General features: G+C 40.5%; 1 protein-coding gene across 2 annotated transcripts in view; it reads right to left on the minus strand.

Annotated features, from left to right (window-relative positions):
* Rptor (regulatory associated protein of MTOR complex 1) overlaps positions 1-22116 on the minus strand; it is a 427093-nt gene that overhangs the window by 116849 nt on the left and 288128 nt on the right. For both annotated transcript variants that reach the window (XM_023699242.1, XM_004639505.2), the window contains exons 8-9: positions 4929-5029; positions 4212-4356 (exon numbers count right to left, since the gene is read on the minus strand). In XM_023699242.1, coding sequence (XP_023555010.1) covers positions 4212-4356; positions 4929-5029 — 246 coding nt within the window. The remainder of the gene's footprint in view (positions 1-4211; positions 4357-4928; positions 5030-22116) is intronic.

Here is a 22116-nt window from a genome sequence, read left to right on the forward strand (position 1 = left end):
TTGTTGTTTATTTTATAAAAAATGAGTTTTAAAACTCATTACAGCCAAGTATGCCATATGGGAGGCATTTTCATATCCATGGAAAAGATATGCTAAAAGGGAACACGTTTCCAGGGGTTTATTTCTGAGGTAGTCAGGTGAAGCAAGATGAGTAGGAGAGCTCGTGGATTCTCACTCCCCGTGAGGGAACTCTGATAGGCAGGCATTGTGCTCCTAGTGCTGAGCAGGTTGTCAATCTATGATGACTAAATGTACCATTGACCCTTCAGCCCTTTTATTTTGTTACTTTTCCTTTTTATAATAAAAGAATTTGAAAACCTGTATTAGAAGAAATAGGATGTAAGGTTTTACTTTTATTTATTTATTTTTTGTGGAACCGGGGATTAAACTTGGGCCCTTGTGCTTGTCAGGCAAGTGCTTATTCTACTGAGCTATCTCCCCAGTCCCAGGTACTACTTTTATTAAGGGACTAAAGCTTTCTTTCTGTTTCTTCTAGACAAGGTCTCACTAAGTTGCCCAGAAGGACTAAATTCTGTGATTCTCCTGCTTGAGCCTCCCAGAGTGCTGGGATCACAGGTGTGTGCCATTATGCCAGTTGAGAAAGGCTGTTTTGAAGATGTTTTCTCCCAAAAATGTTTCCTCTAAGCATTCCACAAATGTCTAATCATTTGTTCTGTATATTACAGTGAGACTTCTGTCAGCTGTCACTTATGATGTCTTGGAAAGCCAATCTATCATGCTGTGTTCTATCTGCATATTGTTTGAGATGTTGTCAGTGCATCTTCTACAGAGTTCTACTTCAACTTCTTTGCTTCTGCCCCCCAGTGGTCTGTTTTAACTTAGAAGCCCTTATAAGGTATACAGATCATGTGCTGTTGACATTCCACATGCTGGGCACACCACACTTTTTTGGTTTATCTCATGTAAATAATTTAGTTTCTAATTGTTTTTGAGTGCATGAGGGGCAGTGAGATGATAAATTTCTTACACCTTTAAGTATCCTGTACTTGAGAAAGTTATCACTTATGGACTTTAAGGTTAAATATAGGTGAAGTGCTCTTTCAATTTTTGTATTAGAGTTTCCCCTACTGATTTACTGAACTTAGACTTCCTTTGTTATCCCACTTTTGAGTTCACCTAAACCCTACCTGTGTTATGAGAGTGTTGTTGTTTTGATGTGGAGTGTTCCCAAAGGGAATAGTGGGCCTGAAGAAGACATTAAGACTGTGGCATCTCTTCCTCCTTTCTTACTTTCTAGCCATAAAATGAGCAGCTTTTTCTACCATGCAATCCTATCATGATGAATGAATTCTCTACAGCCTCAAAGGCAAGGGGCCAAAGACCATGGACTAATATCTCTGAAAGCATGAGCCAAAATAAAGCTTTCCTCATTACAACTGGATTATCTCAGGTATTTTGCTATAGTAACAGAAGACTAACACATAGAACAATGAAACAGGAAGAAACTATGTCTTTAGCTACATCTACGTTAAAGCAAAATTACATTATTATTGTTATGCATATTACTAATATAAAAACGTAGGTATCCAACAGTGAGAAAAAATTATAATCAACAGCAATGAAAGGTTAAACTGTGTATGTGAGAGATAAGACACAAATTAACTGGTCATGAGTCTGGTCATTTTAACTCTTGGAGCAAGCTCAGATGTACTTCATAGACCTAGGCAGCAATTTCTTTCTCTGAACACATGTCTCTACATGGCTAGCAGTTCTGTGCTTACTGCTATACTCTGAACTGGGAACTGTGGGGCCTGAGGCCACTAACTGGATGATGCAGAAATGTTCCTGGTGGCCCTTTCTGAAGATCTTCCTACTCTATTCACCTTTGTTTCAGTGTGGGAACAGGCCTCCCTACTGTAGGCACAGAACTGTAGCAGGGTGTGTGTTATGGCTTGTGTCTAGATGTCCCACCAAAACCTTATGTGGCCATAGGTGGGATTCTTCAGAAGTGGCTGAATCTAGAGTGTTTGACTGATTCATGGAGTAATGCTAAGATTATGGGTGGGTGATTGCTAAATCAGTCCACTGATTGGTTTGGCACTGCCATAATCACAATACCTTGGATACAAGGACAAAAAAAGGCTTTGTCTTGTTCCTTGTTGCTCTGCTACCTTCTGCCTCCTCTGAACTGTTCCTCCTCTGCAATGCCTGCCTCCTACCTTGCCTTGGAGACAGTAGATTACAGACTGAAACCTCTACAAACTGTGAGCTAAATAAGCCTCTCCCCCTTTAACCCTCGGTGGCAGATTATTCTGTCTCAGCAATGAGAGAAAAGTAACACAGAATTTGGTACCAGAGAAGTGGAGTTGTTGCTGTCACTGTACCTGACTGTGTTGTTTAGCAGCCTTTGGAGCTGGCTATGGGAAGGGGAAGAGTTAGGAAAGGTTTGGAGATGCTGGCTGAAAAAAAGTAGAGCTGGTATGCTTGAGGCTGTACTTGACAGGAGATTCTAGTCCCACCTCAGAAGACCAGGATGTTAGAAATTTTCCTGGTAAAGACCAGGCTCAAGCAGTTTCTACTCGGAAGAAGGACAACACTGGATGTTGGACTCCGGGCAATATGTATTATACCTTGGCAGAAAGTTTATGTGCATTTTGGTTATGCCCAGAGACTGTCTGAGACTGCTTAAAGTCAGAAGATTAATTAATCTTGAAGACATTTTAAGAAAATTTAAGGCAGTTTAATGCTGAAGGGTGGCATGACTACTATTAGTGGCTTTCAGTCAGATTTATGCTGCGAATCAAGGGCAAAGAGCTTAGCAGAATGGTTCAAAATGCTGTGAGTTTAGCCCGAAAGGAAGCCCCAGTAAAACTGTGGCCTAAAATAATGGAATAGAGGAGAAATTGGTCACTGAAAATACTAGCAAGAAAATGCTAAGTACTTCTGTTGAGGCCAACAGAAAAGATGGCCTGAAGACCTCACAAGAACCAACAAGTCTCTAGGCTCTGAGGCCCAAGTTGCAAAGGTAAAAGACTGCTTTGAGAAGAGAGCCCCAGAGCACCATGTTCCTGAATCACGGTGCCGTAGGGAAGTTGTTCCTCAAGATCTGATTCACAGGCATTCAACTCCTACAGCCAAGAGAGAAGCAGGCAGCAGAATTTGGCATCATCAACTTGCTACTGGTTTTAGGTGCATGCAGAATGCAAGAGGTGTGGGGCCTGAAAAGCTTCAACCCAGATTTTAGAAGAGGGCCTGAGAGGCCAGGCAGTGTGCAAAGCTGTGGACATGAAGCTGAAGATGTAGTGGAGAACCCAGAATTTTGGAGAAGCCAGGAACACAGATTGTCTGAGGAAAACTGCAAGAAAAAAGCAGAGCTGGCCCAAGAGGGAAGTCATGGTAGCAACATCATTGGAAATCCCACAAGATTGAAGCTACTCAAGCCTTTTGGAGTAAACATCTTGCAACAGATTGCCTTGGATGCTGGACATGGAACTACAGGACTTAATGTTTGTCCTACTGAATTTTTAACTTGCTTTGGTCCCATTTTTTTGTATTCCCCTATGTGTACCTTTTGGAATGGTAATGTTCATCTTGTGCCAATGAATGTTGGAAGTGTTTAATTTTCATTTGTATGGAAGTTCACAGTACAGAGTTTGCCTTACATCTCAGTGGAGATTTTGGACATGGGCTTTTCAGTAATGCTAAAACTGTTAGGACTTTGGCAACTCTTGCCTTTGGCATGAAAGGATGTGCATAAGTCATTATAAGGGCCAAGAGAATAATGTTATGGTTTGTGTCTGGATGTCCCCCTAACGTCTCATGTGGCCTTAGGTAGGGCTTTTTCAGAGGGGATAAATCTATTGTATATAACTCATTCATGGTGTAATGCTAGAATTAAGAGTGCTAACGTTAAGGTTGGTGATTACTAAATCAGTCCACTGACTGATTTGGCATTGTTCTAATTCCAGTAGCTTGCATACAATACAAGGACAAAAAGAGGCTTGTCTTGTCCCTGTTGCTTTGCTGTCTTTTGCCTGCTGTTTCTTTTCTTTGATGCCTATTTGTCAAGGCATCTTACCTTAGGGCCAGCTGATTATGGACTGAAATCTCCATAAACTGTGAGCTAACTAAACCTTTCCCCTTTTACCTTTGGGTGTTAGATATTCTGTCTCAGCAATGGGGGAGGTAATTAAGACAGTGTGCACTCCATCAAACCTATTATTGGCAGTGCCATCAGCCAGGACACTTACCACATTGCATGCATGTAAGTTGGTGGGAGTCGGGGGCTGCTGACAGGGGTGCAGTTGTATGATCTCATGATCCTTTCTGCCAGTAAAAAATTTCGAAATAGACTCGCCACCAGCAGGTCTTGTCTGAAGAGCTTTTGGAAAAGATCTGAGGGCAGATAAAAGATAAAAAGTCTTCATAGACTGGTGCTGAGCACTTAAGAGCAAATATACAAATTTATATCTACCCCAAATTACTATCAACAGGCTGGGATTAACACACATTTACACTACAAACATAAACACACACAACATGTAAACATACAAGTACATACACACATAGGCACACAGCCACAAGAAAGCTTATATACAAATGAGCAATCAATAAACAAAAAATGTAAGTAAGTCTTAGAAAGAATAGCAACTCTGGCTTCAGGGAGCAAGGACAGTACCAAAACTGATGAAGAAAGCCAATGCCCCGAGCACAGCCAGGAAAGTATGGCTGGTGCTCAGCACAGGGGCTAACGCTGAGCTTGCTGTGTATCACTGCTCCCTGTGCCCAACACATGGGCATTTTTTCCTTCTCACAGAAACCTTCTTAGGATCTGGCTGTGTCCTTTGCATCCCTTCCTCTTCCTCCCATCAGTTTTTCTCAATGGAGAACACAATGATCCCTTCAACTACTCTACCCAAGGGTCAGCAGTCTCCCTGGGGAAGTGACCAGCCAGCCTGTAACCTCACCCCGGGGAAGCACGTTCCATGCGATGGTATCTGTGATTGCTGTGAAGATCCAGTTCAGCTCACCCAGAGGAGTCCTCCGGTCATTCAGCCGGCCAGGAATCCTAGAAAACATGATTTTTTTCCATTAGTGCCATCTGGCTATTATAACAGCTAGTGGAGGTAGGAGACAAAAATGGAAGGGGAAATGAAGCCTCAGACCAGTGGTACGGGACACTGAGTGTGGAGCCAGGAAGACCTCCTTGCCTCCCATATGATTTTTAAAGTTCCTACAGTTTGTTCTCAAGGAGAATACAAATTTCCATGGGTCATTCCTCAGAAGCTCAGTTTCCATGTCCCTCTTTTTTTCCCCTCCACAACCACACATGGACAGTTTCTTCAAGCATCCTGGTTGGAGGAGTCTAACCCATGTCTGTAGTATGCGTCATGGACTAGTCTCCAGAGAAGCTGTATGGCCCTGGCTATACGGCAGTCCACACTATCCTCCACAGCTTTCTGTTATGATTCCTCCCTGTGGCTTCTACACTGTAGATATGTGCTCTCAAACTTAGAGAGCCAAAAAAGGGCTCCTTACAAAGTCTGCTCATTTATGCATTCAACAAATAATCAGAGTATTGGCAAAGAGACTTTGCATAGGGACAACTCACCAAGGCTCAAATTTCAGAGCCTATGGCCTGACAGACAATAAACATGTGTACATGGGGAGGACAAATACAGCAGACAGGACATGTAGAGGGTGACAGAAGGGACGACAAGCATGCTGCTAGCTTAGAAAAGAGTAATGAAGGATGGCTGTATGGAGCACTGGTCTAGGGTGAGTGGCCATGGTGCTAGAGCAGAAAGATGTGTGTGCAGTGACAATAGCATGCACCCCTGAGGTGTGGGCATATTTCTTCCTGCTTCACAGCAAGCTTAATTTTATCCACCAGGTAGCAAGCTTAATTATGTCTGACTGAGATTCTTTTTCTCCTAGAAGGAAAATGTTCATAGCAATTTGGTTTACAGTCTAGAGTAGGATCCCTGCTATTTATTAAGATTGAATAGATAATAATTTCCACTGTAGCCAACAATTTGAAGCACTGTCTGTGGCTCAAATAATTGCTATTGTCTAAGCAATGTTCAGAAGCTGCACCTTGGGACACAGCGCAGGGCCAGGGTGATGTCCACAAGATTCTGCCACACCTGTGCTCTCTCCCTGTCTTTTCATTTAGGAACAAAAATACTTGCTATTTCTTCAAGGAGGTATAGTGATGGGATAAGAAACATGAGATCAAAAAATCAGGGTAATTCTCTAAAGTAGTTAAATTGTAAGTCTAAAAAAAGCTTTCTAAATTAAAAAAAGAATTTTTACTTCTACAGGGAGATGCTGGTTCTAAACAAGAAGGCATGCACACACAGCCCCAGGGCAGGTTGCAGAAGGACTGCACAGCAACTCTGTGTGGCAGGGGGGTATCATCAGGACCCACCAGGGAAGAAAGACCAGGGCTGTGAGGTGAACTCTTGCTTCAGTGAGCACAGGGCCAGGGCTGCCTATGTTAGCAAACCACAAAAGAGTTTGTCTACAGGCTAAGCAAAGGCAGAGACATCTTCCAGGGAGATGCTTCGTTAGGACCTCAAGGTTGGTTATAGCAAGTAACACATGTGCTTTCCCCACTAACAACCCAAGAAGTAAGCTAGTGAAACACAGCATCTCCACTCACAGCTGGACAGCTGCCAGCTCTGTGTATGAAGCAAAAGAAAACATTACCTGGACACTGTTAAAGGCTACACTTTTAAAATTTAAGGATTATTATCATAGCTGGTATAGAAAGTTTGTTATGTTTGTTGACAAGAGAATGAACCCAGAGCTTTTGCTCTGAGCTATGTTTTCAGCCCTTTTAAAAAATTTTTAGACAGGTCTCACTAAGTTGCCTAGGCTGACTCAAACTTGTGAACCTCCTGCCTCAGCCTCCTTAGTAAGTGGGATACCAGCTCAGGAGAAAGGCGCACCATCATGGGAATGTTTACAATAAAGATTTTTCACTTGAGAAAAACAAAACAGCCCAGGAAGCCACTTTACCAGCGGTCTTCCAGGCAGCTCAGTACCAGGGCATATTGGGCCACTGTAGAAAGCACATGGCCCTGAGAAGGGACAGAAATGGGTGTTATGCTTATCTCAGTGTAGACATGGAGCAGTGAGACATTCACTCGTCTTGAGTCTACAGATGAAAAATACACATGCTGAAAATGCTCTCTATAAAAGAGTTGACAAGACTGTCACTAACACAGGTCACTCCTTAGAAGCTCAGCCTTTGTCTTTTTCTTTCTCCCTCTCTACAACCACACATGGATAGTTTCTTCAAGTACCCTGGGTGGAGGGGTCAGATCCAGCTGACAACAGATGGTTCCATGTCTGCAGCACGGACCACAGACAAGACCCTGGGTCTAACTGTGTGGGGCTGGCTGTACATGGATCCACATCACTGTCTACAATTCTTTAGTATAGCTCCTCTCTATGGCCCCAGCATATGCACCACATCTTGCCACTTTTCTCAGATCCAGGGCCTGGCTGGACATCTGCTGCCCTCTTCATCACAGTGGCACAGAGGAAGGATACCTGGTGACCAGGTTGATCCCTTGTGCCTAGGATTAACAAACATACAAGTGCCACAGTGTGCAGGTAGTAAGGACTTGTCATAGGTTCTCTCTGTCAATTTACCTGAAGTTTCTCCAGACAGCTCCAGCTACTGATGCCATCTACAGGTGAAGGACTCACAACTCCCTTAGTACTGGTACTTCACTTGGACACCCTGAACATGCTTACCATGTTGGTTACCATTTACTGCAGAGAAATACAGGTCAGTAGTCAGACTATAAGACACAGTTCTGGAAAGCTTCCTTTGGAGGACTTTCTGTGTCCTTTTTCTATAGTCTGGGCATGCTACCCTCCCAGGATGGATATAACAATAAATTCCTACGGACAGTAACTTTCTTTCCTTGATATACATTAATCTCCTTTCAGTTTTTGGCAGATGTGCTAAGCACACTGCATAATGCAACACTGCCAACCAGCAAGGTCACCCAAGCTCTACCACATAGGTATGGCTGACTAGTGGACTGCTCTCAGCCACCAGTTGATTGCTATAGGACTCAAAGCCCTCTAGATCACAGGGTGGTCTTCCTGCTATGGAGAACCCACCCAAGGATTACTGGGTATGGCTGGCCCTGGCCCACACAAAAATACTCCTATCTGATCTGACATAGGTGGCCTTGTAGAAGCTTGGGTCAAAGGCCAGACTTTTTCTTTGGGCATGGCCAAATTCTCTACTACATATACATCAGCCTACATGGCATCAAAGCAAACCGTTCCCAGCTAGATGTCAGCCTTTTCTCTATATATAGAGTTCTGGGGACAATGCTAGCAGGACCAAAACAGCCTTCCCAAAGCATATGACAGGCTGAGCACCTGCAGTGTGCACATAGCTCTTCCACCAAGAAGTTTAAGATGGGAGCCAACTCACTCTCCTCTGAGCAGCATGCACACACAAGAAAAATTCAAATCACCAGGTTACACCATTCATTGAAAGCGCCAGGGAAGCTCTGGGTCTACCTATGTGAGGTCTCCATTTGTGTGGATTCTTGTATTTTTCACAGCCAGGTCCTTCTTGGGATGATGGAGGTAGAAATAAGTTCACCTCCCTTGCTTTTCCTGTCATTCAGAATTAAGTCATTTCAGACATGGTTTTGGCTTTCCTATCTATAGGATCTGATTTGGAAGACTCATACCCAGAAGGATCGAGGCAGCTGGCTTATCACATTTAAGATGTATTTCACTCCAAAAGCTTCTCTGCTCCCCAGAGAATTTCATTAGTAATCCAGGTGGCATTTTAAAAGTTTAAATCCAGTGTTAATCAAGGATGACTCTGAATGTGAAAAGTGTGAGAAGCTGCGGTTTGGGAACAGATCATTGGATTGAAAGATGAGAAAAGCCAAATTCTAGTCCCAGCTGTGCTGTGGAAGGGTGACTTCTGCATCCTGCCTCTCTGCTCTGAGTCATGAAAGCTAACCGTATGTGCAACTTGGAGACTAAAATAAAATGGGTTGTGTGCCAAAAGCAGACACAGCAATCAGACAGCAATACCTCCATGGCAAGGGTACCTGGTCCCCCCAGTCTCCTCAGCAGCCTGTCATGTGAAGGACTTGTTTCTACTTTCCCCCAGACATCAGGACACCCCCACAGCTTCTTGTTTCTAACCAGGATTCACTCCTTCGCTTCAATATGCAGGCCATCACTGGCACCTCCAGTGTTGCTCCTGCACACTATGCTCTTCAGCAACCTGATCCCAGGACCTGAGTCTGGAGTCAAGTTTGATGTACCCACCCAACATTTTCCCTCTTGGGCCACCCTCTTTCTCTCTTATCCTCTCTCCTGTCTTCATGATGATCTTGTACAGTCCATCAAGGTGGCTGTCTACCCTACCCCTGCAAAGTCCCTACTGCACCTGGCTGTCACAAAAGTCCTGATACACTATCACCTCCTTTGCCAGGACCCTTGCATGGGGAACACTTAATCAGTGTCTGTTAACTTTCTTTTTATCTCAAATTCCTATTAAATTAGACCTGAGAAGCCACATCCTCCTCTGACCCTCTTGGGCACTTACTTGATCTTCTCTGCACTCTTATTCTTCATCATTGTTGTACATATGTGAAGTTTTCTTTCTGGGTATCTAGGTAACGAATTCCTATGGACAATGACATTCTTTCCTCGATATATATCAATCTCCTTACAGTTTCTGGCAGAATGCAAAGCATACTGCGTAACTGCAACAGCCCACAAGTCTGAGTCATGTTACTTCCACTTAAAAAAAACAACTGCTCCCACTCATGCTGATCACTCTTGTCATTCTGTGGACAGAATCCTACTCTTCGAGGGTGTGTGGCAACTATGAACACTGCCCAGACCCTCAGAGTAAGGAGGAGGAGTAGGTGACGCCCACCAGCTGTGCGTGCTCAGGGTCAGAGATGGCTCTTGGGTAAATCTGGGAAGCCTCAGCCAAAGCTTGAGCATGGCAGTCACAGGGCTGGTCGCTCGCAAGATATGGTTGGCAGGCCACCCTAGGATCTAGCTTCCTTTCCAGCTCCAGAGGTGTTGCAGCCGAATAAACTTCTGCCTCTCTCCTGTTCAGTGCCTGTTTTCCAGAACAGCCAATGGCATAGGTATTATTTACTAATCCACACATTCACATTCATCTACAATATTCTATTCCTCTTCATCTTTCTCTCTTATTAAATATACAGCAGTGATCTTAGCAGACATCCACAGTGCTCTCAGGTTTGTGTAGACTGTCCTCCTGTCTTTCTGGTGTGGGCCCAGATGAACCCCATTCACTAGCTCAACTCCCTTCCTCTCAGGAGACGTTCTCCATGCCTCCCCCATCCTGTACTGGAGCCTGCTGCTCCGGCATTGCTGTCCTAGAGTACTGTGGGCGTCTCTGTCTTAAGTGTTGCATTTGTACCTAGGAATTCTCTGACAGCAAGGACCTTGTACATGTAAACTGCTGCTCACACACGCTGGCAGCCCTTGAAAATGCTGTGTATAAACAGAATGATTAGTGAAAAACCATGAATTCTGAGAAAATGTTAGAAGACCATTAAAAATAATTAGATGAGAATTTTAAAAAGGAACTGAGAAGATAATACAAACGGTCTGAATTCCATCATCTAAAAACCACTAGAAGCATTATTTATCTTCCCTCTAGGTATCTTTGTGTACAGAAATCAAATAATTTGAAATGCACTGAAATAACTCACTAAGAATAGGAATGCTTGCATTTTTGTTAAAAATATCCAGAAAGAAGCTGGCCATGGTAGTGCATTTCTATAATCCAGAACTCTGTGAGGCTGAGACAAGAGGATCCTAAGTTTGAGCCCAGCCTGGGCAACTTAGTGAGATCCTGTCTCAAAATAAAACCTGAAGGGGCTAGGGAGACAGCTCAGTAGGAAAAGAACTTGCCTAGCAAACACAAGGTCCTGAGTTCAATCCTCAATGCCAAAAAAATGAAAACAAAACAAAAACACAACACACAAAACAAACAAAAAAACACCTGAAAAAGGGCTGTGGGATTCACTCTTTATGGAATTCCTGAGTTTAATTTCCTGAACTCAAAACAAAACCAAAAACAAACGAACAACTCAAACCCTCATATAAATAGTGTGGGAGTGTAAGCAGCAAAATATGAAAATGATTATCCTGGTATGGCAGGAATTATGAATGATTTTTAATATTTTCTGTTTTTCTGTAGGTATTAATAGTATATGTGCTGAAAACACATATACTATTATGTGTTTATATAACATAATAAAAAATAAATATTTTCCTCCCTTAATAACAGGGAAGCTAAAGCAAATACTTCTGAAAATTAGAAAAAGTATTTTTTAAATGTATTAGTTCATAAATTTATAGCACAAATTAAGTTCAACCCAAGCAGGGTATACCTTACTTGTTTAATCTAAATGACTATTAAGAAAAGATGGTGTGAACCTGGGACAAGATTATTATGACATTAATGATTCATCACTTAGAAATGTTCCCTGACAAAGGTCACGGGGAGGTAAGGCTGATTTCTTCTGAAAAGAATTGTTTTGAAAACCCTGGCCAGTGCACATTGGTGAGGTCTTACGTAAGGCAAAACTGTGTACCAGGCCTCAGGACTGGGGGAAAGGAAGAAGCTCACAGACTGTGGAGAGAGACACATGACTGTATATGTATGAGCACACATATTTGCTCTCATTGATGAGTGCTATACTGAAATACATAGAGAGATGTATAAGACATACATTTTCTCAATCATAACAGTACAAATCTATGGGGAAAAAACTTAAAGATCAGGAACTAATGCACTAGACAACAAACTTTTGTGAGACTCAAGAAAATATCTTTTGATAGGCTAACATTGTTCTTTGCCAAATCATGACACATATCTATGATATTCTTTTCCAATATATTTTCTTAAACATTTCTTTACTTAAAATGGGGCACAATCCAAGCATGTTCACCACTGCCTGAACTCCTTACACAGTGCTAGTATTCAGCCACTCACGGATGCCAGTGGTCACGGTCATGGTCCTTCTGAGTGTGAGACCATGATCACAAATTGTAATGCAGGAGATGAGCCTGAATAGTTTGCAATTTTAATGCCAGAGAAGGATCTCTTTCCGTTGGGCCAAGACATGTCTGAGTAGTCAGCAAGAGAATGAAACAAGAAAGCCCAGTGAGAAACAGAGCGGACATAGTCTCTTTCCATAGCACAGTGGGACCCCAGATGTGAAGCTGTGGTTTTCCATGCTGCCACACACAACTGGAGTCACTGTGATACCATCTAATAAACTGAGTCAGTGAGGCCCCACACAGCATGCAAGTCAGGAGGCTGTGCTCGTATGTCTCTTGGAGTTCTATTGATAGCTGGGGTAAGGGCAGATTGGTGACCATTCTTGCCTGGAGAACAACTAGAAAGACTCTGTATGCTGGGGAATATGTTAGCTTCCCATCACCATAAAAAACACCGTATCAACATTCAGAGAAAAGGTTATTTTCAACATGTAAACACACATACCCCCCATCCCCCAGCCCATATTCTGGTGTTTCTTCCTCTACCTCTTCTTTTTTTTTTTCCTTCCTCTACTTCTAAGGTACTAATCTCATCATGACAGTATCACTCTCAACACTTCATCTGAAACTAATTATCTCCCAAGAGCTGCATCTCTACATACTAGCATCTTGGAGATTAAACATGAATTTTAGCGGTATGCAATTCAGTCCACAGCATACAAGTCAAGAAATGCCACAGATACAAGACAGGATAAATACTAAAAAATCTCCATATATAGCCGGTTGTGGTGGTGCATTCCTGTAAACTGAACACTGTGGGACGCTGAGGCAGGAGGACTGCAAATTCCAGGCCAGCTTGGGCAACTTAGTGCGATTCTGTCTCAAAACAAAAAATAAAAGGTCTGGGAAGGCAGCTCAGTGGGAAGCCCCTGGGCTCATTCCCAGGATCTCTCTCTCTCTCTCTCATACTCATGCACGCATGCACACATACACACTGCTCATGCAGGCATATCAAGACAAAGAGAAAACTTTATAAACACAGTGAAAGAAAAATATGTATAATCATTAGGGGAATGAGTACTAGTATAGTCAGGAGAGAATTTTTTTAAAAATCAATACATTAAACAGAAAGTTTAATACAAAACATTTTAAGTGGACAATACAGGCACAGAGGAGATACAAAGGGACCCTAGAGGAAAGGGTAGTAGTGGGGAGCAGCTTCTTCCTTGGGTGTTAGGAGCACACCAATGGGGATACTCATGGAACAGGTCTGGGACAGGCTGAGAGAAATACAGGTGGCATGGCTATGGCCTTCAGCTGTGAAGGTAAAAGTGCAACAGCCAGTTCTTGTGAACTGAGTGGAATGAGGCTATAAAATATAGGGTGACACCAGGATGACCAGAGCTGGTCACAGGAACACATGCAAGATTCCTATAATCTTTGACCATCTACAACATAATGCAACACACAGAACAGAGGAAAATAAGCACGCCACGATCTCAACAGATCCAAGGAAAGTGTTACAAAAAATTTTAGCACCAGTTCATGAAAAAATTCTGAAAACTAAGTATAAAGAGGAACTTCCTCAATTGATAATGGACATCCAGAAAAAGTCCTTAGCATACATTATACTTAATAGTGTAACACAAAATATTTCTTCCTTAATTGATCTTTGAGACAGGATGTGAGTGCCCAGTTTTATTGCTTCTACTTAATAGTGCCCTGGAAGCATTATGTGATATAATAAAACAAGACAAAGAAATTAAAAACAAAGTTTGAAAAGGAAAAAGTAAAACTGTACATGCAGATGATATAATTATGTACATAGACGAGAAATTTATAGAACAGCTATCAGAACTAATAAGTGAGGTTAGCAAGTTTAGAGGAAATGAAGTTGTTTTGCAAAAATCAATTATATTTTATATGCTATTATTTTTTCTTCCTCTTCCTCTTCTTCTTCTTCTTTTTTTTTTTTTTTTTGTAGAACCAGGGATTGAACTCAGGTCCTTGAGCTTGCCAGGGAAGCGCTTCTTCCACTGAGTCATCTCCCCAGCCTCTATATGCTATTATTAAATAATAAAAATCTTGAAATTAATTTAACAAAATGTTTGTGAGATGCACACAGTTGAAACTAAACAGCATAAAGAACACCAAAGACATATGCTAATGATTATGGAAGCCAGACATACTTAGAATTTATGGAATCACAGTGAACGAATATGTAAATCATGTGGATAGTCCAAGACTCAGAGCAGGGCAGGACAGAACATACCACAGCTAATCACACAAGTCCTAGAACCAAGGCTGGGATGTGACTCTGAAACTTTTTTTTAAATTTATTTTTATTTTTTTAAATTTTTTCCCATAATTTTATTGATAAACAAATAGCAATGAGACAGTTGCAAATCAAATCGGTAGGACAGTTTCAATAATTAACACACTGCATACATTCTTCCTAGTGGTTAACTGCTGTACAAGAATCATTCTATTCATTAAGAGAATGTAACTATATATCTATCAAAACCACTTTGAATAAACAAATACAATCATCTGTATACCCTTTTTTTTTTTAAAGTTCCATTATTTGAATATTATAGGTGTGTAAACTCAGCAAAATATTCTAAAAGAGTCCAGTGGCCCATAATAGTATTGGGTCTTCCGCTTGACTGGCTATGTCAGAAATTGTTGACCCGAGTGGCTCTGAAACTTTGATTACTTGCATTATTCACCTTCTTTTGTGATTAGTTCTTTCATCTGTGGATGTCAGCAAGGACCCATTTCATTTGGTTAAGCTAACTGCGACAATGTGTATAAAGAACAATGGATGACATACCGTAGTTGCTTGAGCAGTCGCACACACAAACTTTCAAAAACTGGAGAGAGGGCACAGAGTGGGCCAGAGAAAGAATGGTTAGTAAAGAAGGTACAGGGGCCCTGCCCCATAGCTCAGTGCTTTAAGTGGCTGCTTCAACAAAGCAGTCAGGCTCAGGTTGCTGTGGTTCGATCCCCACAATGCAAGCCAGCCAAACCTGCCCTGAAGGCATTCGGAGAAGAAAAAAAAAAAAAAGAAGGTACATACACTCCAGATGCCTCCATATCCAGCAGACACCTGAAACCTTAGCAACATGCCCTCAACACTTACAACTCCTGGAGTTAAATGCAATAATCAGCAGTGAAAGTAAGACTTGGTTCAGGACTTCATGTGACTTGGTTAAATTCCAATAGTGAGCCTCTCTTCTGAGGTCCAAATTCCCATGTCACTAGTCATAGCCTAGATCAGAACTACACAAAGAACCCTTAGGAGTTCCCTAGCTCTCACACAATAATCTTTAAACACTTGTATTTGCCTTTCTTCCACTTATAAAGTATATTCCTTTGGAATTCAGTTAACATTCTTCCCCAAAAAATACTTCACTGCTTTATACTGAGACAATCAAAGCTGGAGATGATTGATGACATTTGTTAAATTTACAAGATACAAATAAAATAAGAAAATTTTAATATAGGTATACTATGTTCGTGGATAAGAAAATTCAATACTAGTAAGATGGTAATTTTTCTCAAATTGATTTAAGGACTGGGTGACACTTTCAACAAAATTTCATCAAGATTATATTGCAACTGATAGGCTAATCCTTAGATTTAAATGAAATTAAGAATTAAGTGGGTCAAAATCATTTACACTATAGCTACACTGATCAAGAAAGAGATATCGGTATAATGATAGACACACAGATCAATAAAAATGAACAATGTAGTAGAACTATATAAACATAAACAAATGATTTTCAATTAAGACATCAAACTAGTAATTCAATGAGAAAAAGTAATTTCTACACATGGTGCTGTGGTGCTAGAACAATCTAGTACCTATGGAGGCATGGCTTTTCCTTTACTGTATACTATATATAAAACTAATTTCAAATGGATCACAAACTTAAACATTAACAATAAAACTAGGACCGGGAAGACAGCTCAGTAGAATAAGTGCTTGCTTGGCAAGTACAAGGGCCTGAGTTCAATCCCCAGTTCCGCAAAAACAACAACAACAACAAAAAAAACCCAAACAATAAAACTATAAAAGTCTTAAGAAAAAAAAAAATAGGAGAAAAAGCTTCATAACCCTGGATAGAGTAGACAAAGTTGTTTTTGGAGTGGGATCTTGAAAGCATAATCATAAAAGAAAAAAACTACTAAGTTCAACTTCATCAAAATGAAAAACAACTGTTTTCAAAGAACTGTTTTGAAAATGAAAACATAAGGCACAGACTGAACAAAAATGTTCGCAATACAAAGATTTGACTAAGATTCACTCCAAAATTCACAAGGACTCTTAAGGACAAACAACACAATTTAAAAATTGGAAAGAGACTTGAACTCGCATTATATTAAATATAAATTAATGGAGAGTGGCATATAAAATGCTGCTTAGTATCTTGAGTCATTAGGAAAACACAAATTAAAATTGTAATGGTATAGCACTATGTATCTGTTGGAATAGCTCACTTAGAAGAATCCCCAAAGTTAACATGCATGGAGAACAATGGGCACAATGAACCACAGGCAGTAATATAGGCTGGTACACCACTTCAGAGAGCAGTTGAAAGGTTTTTTAAAATAAAATTCATGGCACACCTACTACATGAACCAGCTATTCCATACTTATGCATCCATCCAGGTGAAATGAACGTATTTCTACACATGATCTGTATATGACTAAAGTAGCAGCTTTGTTCGTAACAGCAAACCCCACCCCCATCCATCAACAAGAAACTGGACTGTGGCTTGTTAAAAAATAGAATAAAGTGTTTATACCTCAATAGAGACAAAATCAGAAGTGACATAGTAAGCAAAGAAGCCAGATACAAATAAGCAAATCCTGTATCTTTTTATTTACATGAAGCGCTGGATAGAGGCAAATCTACCATCTAGTGAGATATGCCTAGGTCTGAGATTAAGGAGAGGGATGAGATGGGTGGGCAGACACAATACTGCGGAGCAATATTGATGGCAGTGGTGAGCATGTAAATCTGTCAACATTCATTCAACTATAGTTACAATGGGGTATGTTATTGAATGTCTCTTGACAATAAAGCATAAAAATAAAGGGGATATTATAGCATTTTTGAACAATAGAATTTTTTTAAAACCAGCAGATCTATAATAAAATTAAAGGAAAATGACCACATATGGGAGTTCTAAGTTGCAGGAAAAAAATAAGAACCATAGAAGAAATAAATACGCTGGTAAATGTGAATACTAACTCTACAGAGTAGTACCAACATTTATAGAACTGAAGATATAGATAATTAAAATACATGTGAAAAATTACATCTAAGTCAGAAAATGAGTAAATGGAATTAAGTGTCCCAAGCTCCTTCAGTTGCCTGGGCAGCATAAGTGCTAATTATACTAGACCCCACAAAGTACATGTTTTAAACTCTTAGGCAGAGGGCACCAAATCATGGCGCAAGGGCCAATGCTAAAGCAGCATGGTTTTTATAAGACCCACAGGCCAGGAAGGGCTTTTATATTTTTAAAGGGTTGTAACAAAATGGTTGTCTCAGTATAGGACAGATACCTATGTAGCCTACAAAATCTTTAGGTTGACAGGGTATAGTGTCTGGCCAATAATAGAAAAAATGTTGCTGTAGAGTAACCAAAGTATAACAGAGAAAAAAATAAAATTAACAACATGATAGAGAAAGAGAAAGCAGTAATAAAATTGTTAAATTAGTCTAAAACACAGTAATAGGGTTGAAAAAAGGAGGCTGAGAAAAAAATAGGAAAACAAACAGGAGGCACACTGAAACTCAAAAATGTCAATTATGCTAAATGTAAACAAACAATTCATTTAAAACCAACAATGATCAATTTGGATTTAAAAATAAAGGTAGATAAAGGTTAGTTATATATTTTTTTAAAGATACACCTTAAGCCTATGTAAGGATGACAATGCATTCTGCAGATACTAATGTAAGAACAGTTCTGAAGCTATCCCAAACAGTGCCATCAGCCCTACACCCTGTTGCAGTTTACTGTAACCTGTCCAGCCCATTTCTAATTAGCGACACTGATAGCTGGGGAGACAGTGGTATAAGCGCCTGACTGTATGGCCCCACAAATCATCCAAGACAAAAAGTGACATTTCCTGAGGGTAAAGAATTCCTTCACCCCACCAGGAGTGGTCAGTCATCATTCATTATCTTTCTCTGGTTCTGAAGGTCAGGATATGAGGTCAGGGGAGGGGATTTTAGTAAAGTAAAATGGCAGAAGCCATCAAAATTATCTCTTCAATAAGAGGTAGTAGTAAGACATGTGCCGTCGGTGTCTCTAATTGGAAATGGGCTGGACAGGTTACGGTACACTGAAACAGGGTGTAAGGCTGATAGCAGAACATGGATTCAAGACTACAAAAAGAAAAGGACTAGCTAAGCATTTAGCAGCACTGTGGAACTCAGGAGAAAGAATCAGGGAGTCAGCACAGTCCCTAATTGACCTGAAACCAGTGCTCATTTAAACAGGCAGTTTTAGCCAGGTAGAGTGGCACATGCCTGTAATACCAGCACTAGGGAGGCTAAGGCAGGAGGACTGATGAAAGTTTGAGGTCAGCCTTGGCTACAAAGTAGTTCAAGGCCAGCCTGAAGAACTATTAAAACCCCGTTTCAAAAATTAAAAAAAAAGAACCCCCCCAAAAGGCAGGTTTCAGATTCTTGATCATAAATTTCAGTGGCAAACACCTTTCATACGGTGACCTCACTAACACAGGCACAATCAAATACAAACACATGCATTGAAGCATAAAACCAAAGAACATTCACCTTAATAGGAAGACATATTTCTTCTTTAAATTGCTTGCTATTACCCATCAACTTGCTTTTATAGCCAATGATGGCCTTTCAGGTCATTTTTCAGGTTTAAAATACATGGAGACTGGGCTGGGGAGACAGTGGCATAAGTGCCTGACTGGCATATGCAAATTCTCTAGTTTGATCTCTCGTACCGGAAAAAAAAAGAAAAAGAAAAAGAAATAAAATACATGGACTGGACCAGGCACTGTAGCTCAGTGACAGAGCAACTGCCTGGCATATGCATGGAAGGCCCTGAGTTCAATCCCTGGCATTACAAAATAAATAATTTATTAGTTGTAAAATAAAACACAAGGACTTAAAAAAAAAAAAGTACACATACACACAACTTGTTAGTTTCTCCTGAAGTATATGTTTGGCTTGTGGTGAACACAGTACCTAAGCCACTCGAAATTGGAAAATCATGCATTTCTCCTTCAATGTAAGGGTGTGTGTGTGTGTGTGTGTGTGTGTGTGTGTGTGTGTACGCGCGCATGCGCAGGTAATTGAAGTCAGAGCCTCATGCATGCTAGGCAAGCACTCTACCATTTTTAAATACTTATTTATTTTTTAAACTTTGACACAGAGTTTTACTAAGTTGCCCAGGCTAGCCTCCAATTTGAGACCCTTTTGCCTTAGCCTCTCAAAATAGCAAGGATTACTGGCATGCGTCACCATGGCCAGCTTGTATGACTGGTTTAAAAAAGAAAAACAAAAAACAAAAAACACACAGACAAGCTTTTTTCCTGATGCTTTAAAAGTCTGTTCCTGGAGTTTTTAAGTCAAACAGTTTATATCCACAAAATCTTGCTACTTTTTACTTATGTAAACTATAGAAAAATGCAGCCTAAAATCTGAAAGAAAGAGATGATGGTTCTGGGACTCAGTGAGAAAGTTATTGCTGGAGATAATTTACCTTTTGCTGAGCTTATTATAAAATGATATCTCACTGCCCATCCCGGAAGTCTGCCAACAATTACAGATTATATATTAGTCTCACTGGATGCTTCAAACAAGAATCAAAGGAGGAACTGGTCAAAGAGGCAAGGAGAAACTTCCTATTTACTTTTACGGTATCATAAACATGTTGAGAAACACATCTTTTTTTTAAAAAAAATAAAGTAGTAAAAATTCTAAACTCTTCAAGAGCAAGTATGAGTTTGTTTATTTTTGAAGAATGACTGCAAAGCAGGTTTTCTTGGGCTCCCACGTTGAGCTGATGTCAGGCAGACCCTTTTATGAGAGGTGTGGGCACATAAAGTTATAGAAAGATCTCCCCAAACAGCTTTTCGGAAGCTGCTGAGAAGCCTAGATGTCAGAAAACAGTTTCTAAACAAAGGGAGAAGGAGAGGAAGAGGCTTAGGTAAAGCACAAAGAAGACCCCACTTCTGACACTTGTCACCTTATGCTGGGCTTCCAGGTGTTCCCTGCTTCCCTGGCAGAGTGGGGTCTGAAGGGGGTAGTGTCTCAGCTACTTTCTTCTCATAGACCCATTTCAGGGGCTCAGCTCCCACCTCCTTATATATCTTCCTGGTTCCTGAGAACCTTATGTGCTAGTATAAGAGAACCCCTCAGTCTCTTAATGCCTGTGTCCCTAGATCTGTGTCAGAACTACAGAAATGGATTCCAGGTATAGTCACGTGCCCGTGTGCTTGCTCTTCAGGGTAGTTTTCCTCTGGGTTTCCTTGAGGCTATGCACTAAATACAGAAGATGTCTCCTCCTTTCATTTTGTCAAGTCCATCAAATCTGTTCTTTGAGACAAGACATCTGAATGTATAAAGTGCACATTCCCTTCTTCATAAGACCTTTTCAGATGTGTCCTCAGCCACAAATAACCTTCTTCCTGTGAAGGTCCAAATCCGTGACATACAGATACAAAGAGATGCTGCATTCTTCCCCCACCCCTGTGCCTACATGGGGACAGGACCACACAGACCTGGGCTTGGTCCTCCAGCCTGCCTCTCCTGGCTGTGTCATATTGGGCAGGTTATTTAACCTCCCACGATTTGGTGACTTCATCTACAAAATGAAGAAAACATCACCAAAACCCAAAAGGAGACAGAAAGGTAGAATGCAGTAACGCAGAACAATTTTAGCACAGAACCTAGAACACAGTACGGGCTCAGTCAATATAGCTGCTTTAATTTATTTGTTAATAAAAACTCCACAAATTTTAAAGTAAATTAAATCAAAACTGAACTCCTAAATTTAACAAAAATAATAATCATAGGAACAATCAGTTACATATAGCTACAGTTACATGTAGCACATTTCCATGATTGCAAGCTAAAATTTGGCTTGATAAATACAGCTTCTCCAACAGCAATGGAACACCATCTCTGACAAAACAAAACAAAAAAAGGGGTATATAAATAAAAGAACGTTTCATAGTGAAAAAAAAGTATGTTTGTATATATAAGATAGTTAGGATAGATATACAGATAGATATACAGCTGCTTTCTCTTAGTTCAATGAGAAGAAAGGTTTGTATTAATAGTGTTTACACAAGATATCATGTCTACATCTTCTCCTCTGAAAAACTACTAGGAAGACAACAATATGCAATGTATTGATTATTGTAGCTGTCCTACTAACCTGTTTTGAAACTGTTTCACTGCTATCTTTTTTTTCTCATTAAAATGAACAAAAAATAAATCTGGCTTGAGAAAAAAATACTTGCAACTCATATCTGATAAAGTACTGAATTTCAAAATATATAAACAACATTTACAAATTAGTAATAAAACCCAATTTAAAAAAAAAATCAAAAGGTCTTAAAAGACACTTCACTAGTGACAACAGAGGGAGAGAAAATGACACAGAAGTTGTACAACATTGTTGGCCATTCGCAAACCACATATAAAACCTAGAGATCCACTCTATACCCTGATGGGAGAGGTAGATGGTAACTGATATTGGTGAGGGTGTGGAGACACTGGGTATACTATCAGTAAGAATGGAATATGATACAAATTACAAAGAAAGTATAGATTAGTAAATTCCTTAAAGCCTGTTATAGGAATGAGACTGCCAATAAATGAGAAAGAAGGTCTTATTCGATCAATAGCTCTATTTTAAAAGTGGCTTGTAGCCAGGCATGGTGGCAACAGCTGTAATTCCAGCCCTCTGGGAGGCTAAGGCAAGATGATTCCAAGTTCAAGCCCAGCCTGATCAATTTAGTGACTTTGTGAGAGTATTTGTCTTAAAATAAAAAAGGGGGTGGAATATAGCTCAGGGTGAAAAGCACTGGGTTTG

The sequence above is a fragment of the Octodon degus genome, unplaced genomic scaffold (assembly GCF_000260255.1).
Source record: "Octodon degus isolate 3935 unplaced genomic scaffold, OctDeg1.0 scaffold00112, whole genome shotgun sequence".
Lineage (NCBI taxonomy): Eukaryota > Metazoa > Chordata > Mammalia > Rodentia > Octodontidae > Octodon > Octodon degus.